Source organism: Lactuca serriola, chromosome 3 (genome assembly GCF_051521515.1).
Source record: "Lactuca serriola cultivar US96UC23 chromosome 3, Lser_US96UC23_V15, whole genome shotgun sequence".
In the NCBI taxonomy this organism is placed as follows: Eukaryota; Viridiplantae; Streptophyta; class Magnoliopsida; order Asterales; family Asteraceae; genus Lactuca; species Lactuca serriola.
The window spans coordinates 131963406-131967171 of record NC_136410.1 but is presented as its reverse complement, the minus strand read 5'-3'; the positions used below and the strand labels follow the sequence as shown (position 1 = coordinate 131967171).

Sequence of the window (3766 nt, the reverse complement as noted above, 5' to 3'; positions counted from 1 at the left end):
CTCAAAAAGTCCTAAAACAAGCTCTCACAATGCATGGGGCCTTCCTTGAGTGCAAAAGCAACTCCTTTCTGCGTTGTAACCCCTCAAAGGACCTAGATCCGAAACATCATCCTCAAACCATGCTTGCAATCATGGTTGGTGACCAAAATGGCTTAGAAAAGCCCTAAAACTCCCCAAAATGGGATCCATGAAAAGAACAAGCAAGGTATATACTTTATACCTTATGAAGACTGCAAATGGTGAACCAAACTCGAATCCTTCAGTCTCCTCTTGATCCTTCTATGCTCTTCCTTTTTCCTTGAGGTCAAAACTCACAAGAATCACTCAAAAGCCTTGGATTTTCTCAAAAACGGCTAGGGTTGGCTATGAGAAGTGTTTGGGAGCATAAAGGGGGAATGAAGGCTGCATAAGGTTGTTTAAATAGGGTGCAAACCCCTGGATTAGGGTTTTTGTCCAGACAGCGGCTACTCGCCGAGTCTGGGATCCGACTCGCCGAGTCTACAACTTAAACTCCGCATCTCATCCCGCTTCTACTCGGCGAGTCAGTCATTCGACTCGCCGAGTCCAAGGCTAAAAATGCAAAAATAAATGAAAATTTAATAACATAATACGTACCAAGAACCAGGTGCTACAATATACAAAATAGCTTTTCTTGACCAGTATGCACAAGAAACACACATAGTCAAATATAAACTGAAACTGCCCAACGAACTAACCAACAACATTTGAGAGAGGAAAAAAAGTTGATTCTTTAATATAACTAAGCAGCAACATCAATTTTAAATCTATTATCAATAACAATTGGATTTACATTAAGGATGCCGTTTTCATAAAGATTTCAAATTAACTTGCACCAGCTCACAAATGAAGTTGAGCATCGATATTCATATAGAATCAAAACACCTTATTGGTAGCCAATAATATTAGATTATGTGTCTAAGGTCAAAACTAAATTGATATAACTTTATGAATTAAAAACAAAATACTTTTTGGATAACCCTTAATAACTAGAAATGATTAGGAACAACTTAAGGAGCGTGATGAAATAATTCGTTTTTTATACTTTTTTCGGGATATAATATTAAGATAATTTGAGAGGGAAATGAACTTTCAACATTCTTGACATTTGATCACTAAATTTTTTTTATTATCTATTTGTCACTGAACTATTAAAACTGTTTATATTTTACCTTTATGACTAGTAACAGCCGGTCCTGAGAAAATAAATATCCTTAAAGGTCCGGGACGAACCAGAAAAAAAAACATTTATCGTTATTATAAGTTTTCATATTTAAATAAAAATATATTTATTATATATAATAAAAAAAAATTAAACCCTAAACAGATGTTCACTTTGTACCCTCAACGCGGTTTATCCCATTGTTTATTTCACATAGAATGCCCACGCCCTATCATATCACAAACATACAACCATAACCTAGATTTTGTACCAAATAATTAGAAAACATCTAAACATATAAAGATCATGAATCATGACGATATCCCACTTTACCATAATTAACGCGTTTACCGCTAACCTGTAACCACGTCAGCAACTCTCCATCCTATTGGCACTCTCCACACAAGCCCAACTGACTGTAGCCACGTGTACAACAGTGTTCCCACCTGATCTCTTACTTCGTGACTAAGCATGAAACATCAATCTTATGGGACCCACATCTTTTTTAAAAAGCCACGTTAGACCCACCATTAAGTGCCTCTTGACTCAAAAGCAATATCCTTAAAATTATTATTTTTTCTGACAATAATGCTTCAAGTGGACCCTCAACAACACCTTCACCAAACTCACCATTAAATACGGCATCCCAACCCATCGTTTCTTCCCTTTCCTTCTCCTACCTTCCTCACTACATTAAACGTTTTTCCGGCAATGTTGTCTGAAGTATTCATCGCCGGCGACCATCTCCCTTCTGATGGAGCCGGGTTCTTTGACACCGAAGGTTTTACTCCTTCGGATACCCAAGAAAACCAGTTCCTTTTATCACCCCAAGAACCTGTCTTCTCCTTCTCCGGCTCCGACGACTCCACCCCGAAAACAAACAGCTCTGACGATGCCACCGTGATGGATGAACGTAAGAGGAGACGAATGATATCAAACCGGGAGTCAGCACGGCGGTCGAGGATGAGAAAACAGAAGCACTTGGAGAACCTGAGGAACCAGATGAACCGGCTTAAGACGAACAACAGGGAAGTTGCGAACCGGTTACGGGTTGTGAACCTCCATGGAAAACTCGTACGGGAAGAAAACCAGAGGCTCCGATCGGAATCGGTGATGCTTCAACAAAAACTATGGGATATACGTCAAGTACTGCTTGTCCGGCAGCTCCACCACCAGTTACTGCCATCTGCATGGCCATGCAATAATAACGTTACGTCCATCTACGAACAATACCCACCATCATTAATCACATAAATACCTCAAATTTATAAAAGAAAAAAAAATACTCCATAAATAAGTACCTAATTATTACGTGCATTAAAGCAATCGCAAACTCATGCATTGAGAGTCTTGAAATATATCTTTGTAAATTGGAATCACGTAGGTCGAATTAAGAAGAAAGAACTTTGGGGGTTTTCTTTTTGTTTTTTTATCGATCTTTTAGTTTTTGTGATATCTTGAAAATGGTGGCGTTGAAGAACCATCGGTGTGTTTATGTCAAAACCAGAGTAATCATTTTGTGAAGATTCCTCTGAGTCTTTTGCTCATCAGATATAGTTAATGAATGAATAACTCAGTTTGCTTCTCGTGTTATATTTATTATTTGTTAAGGTTTAAAATACTTTTTTTCATTAGTTTAATTATTTACATACTATTCATCCTCACAACTTTTAAGTGCCACCTAATTAATTGGCACCATGTGAAGGCATTGTAAACCAATGTGGATTCCGCATTAACATTCCTCAATTTGTTGATATTTTTATATATTTTTCAGTGATGTGCATCTTTTTTTCAAAGGTAGGTAGTCTAAGCTCATTTACAATCCATTAAACTCACTTCAATGAATTGTCACATCACTGTCACATCAACATTTCACTTTTTATTCAACTATTATTTTTAACTATGTACATTATATTAAACTCTACAAAGTTTAATGAACTTTTCTATTTGGCTTGAAATTTTATTGGAAAAGAAAAGATTAAATTCATTGAACCACTCAACGATCATACAACTCTGTCATTCAACTCTCATTCATGTCATCACTCACACTCCATTAAACTTCTATTCAATCATAGTCATCATCTATTCAACTTTTATTAAACCTCCATTGTGGATGCTCTAAGTTTGAAACACATGGGATATAAACCGAAAATTTAAGGATGCCAAGTGATGATACGGGATGAAACATGAAATTTGAATTTGTGTTTTTGTCGTATATAAAAAGAAGATGATGGAAAAAGGGTACGACAAGGGGATACTCTCCCCCTTTCTTTACATCTAGCCGACGAGGGCCTTAAAGTCATAACGGATTAAACTCTTCACAAATGGATTTTTCATGGGATTGATATACCTAATTATAGGCCCAATATTTACATTTTCCAATATGCATATTATGTTATCTTTATAGAGAAATAGTCAAAGGAAAATGCTAGAGGCCTTATATATGAGGATCCTTACTTGCTTTCAAACTTTCACCATGCTTCACGTCTCAAGGTTAATCTCTAGAAGAGTATGGTTGGAGGTACTTGAGTTCAAGGCTTAAGGGGTCGTCCATGTACCGTTGGATGAATTGCCATGATGGTGACC

At 36.9% G+C, this 3766-nt stretch overlaps 1 protein-coding gene across 1 annotated transcript; it reads left to right on the top strand.

Moving 5' to 3' along the window:
* Positions 1–1891: 1891 nt before the first annotated feature.
* On the top strand, positions 1892–2434 carry LOC145095717 (bZIP transcription factor 53-like). Its single transcript, XM_079033548.1, has one exon. The coding sequence runs from the start codon at positions 1892–1894 to the stop codon at positions 2432–2434; it is 543 nt and encodes a 180-aa protein (XP_078889674.1).
* Positions 2435–3766: the final 1332 nt, after the last annotated feature.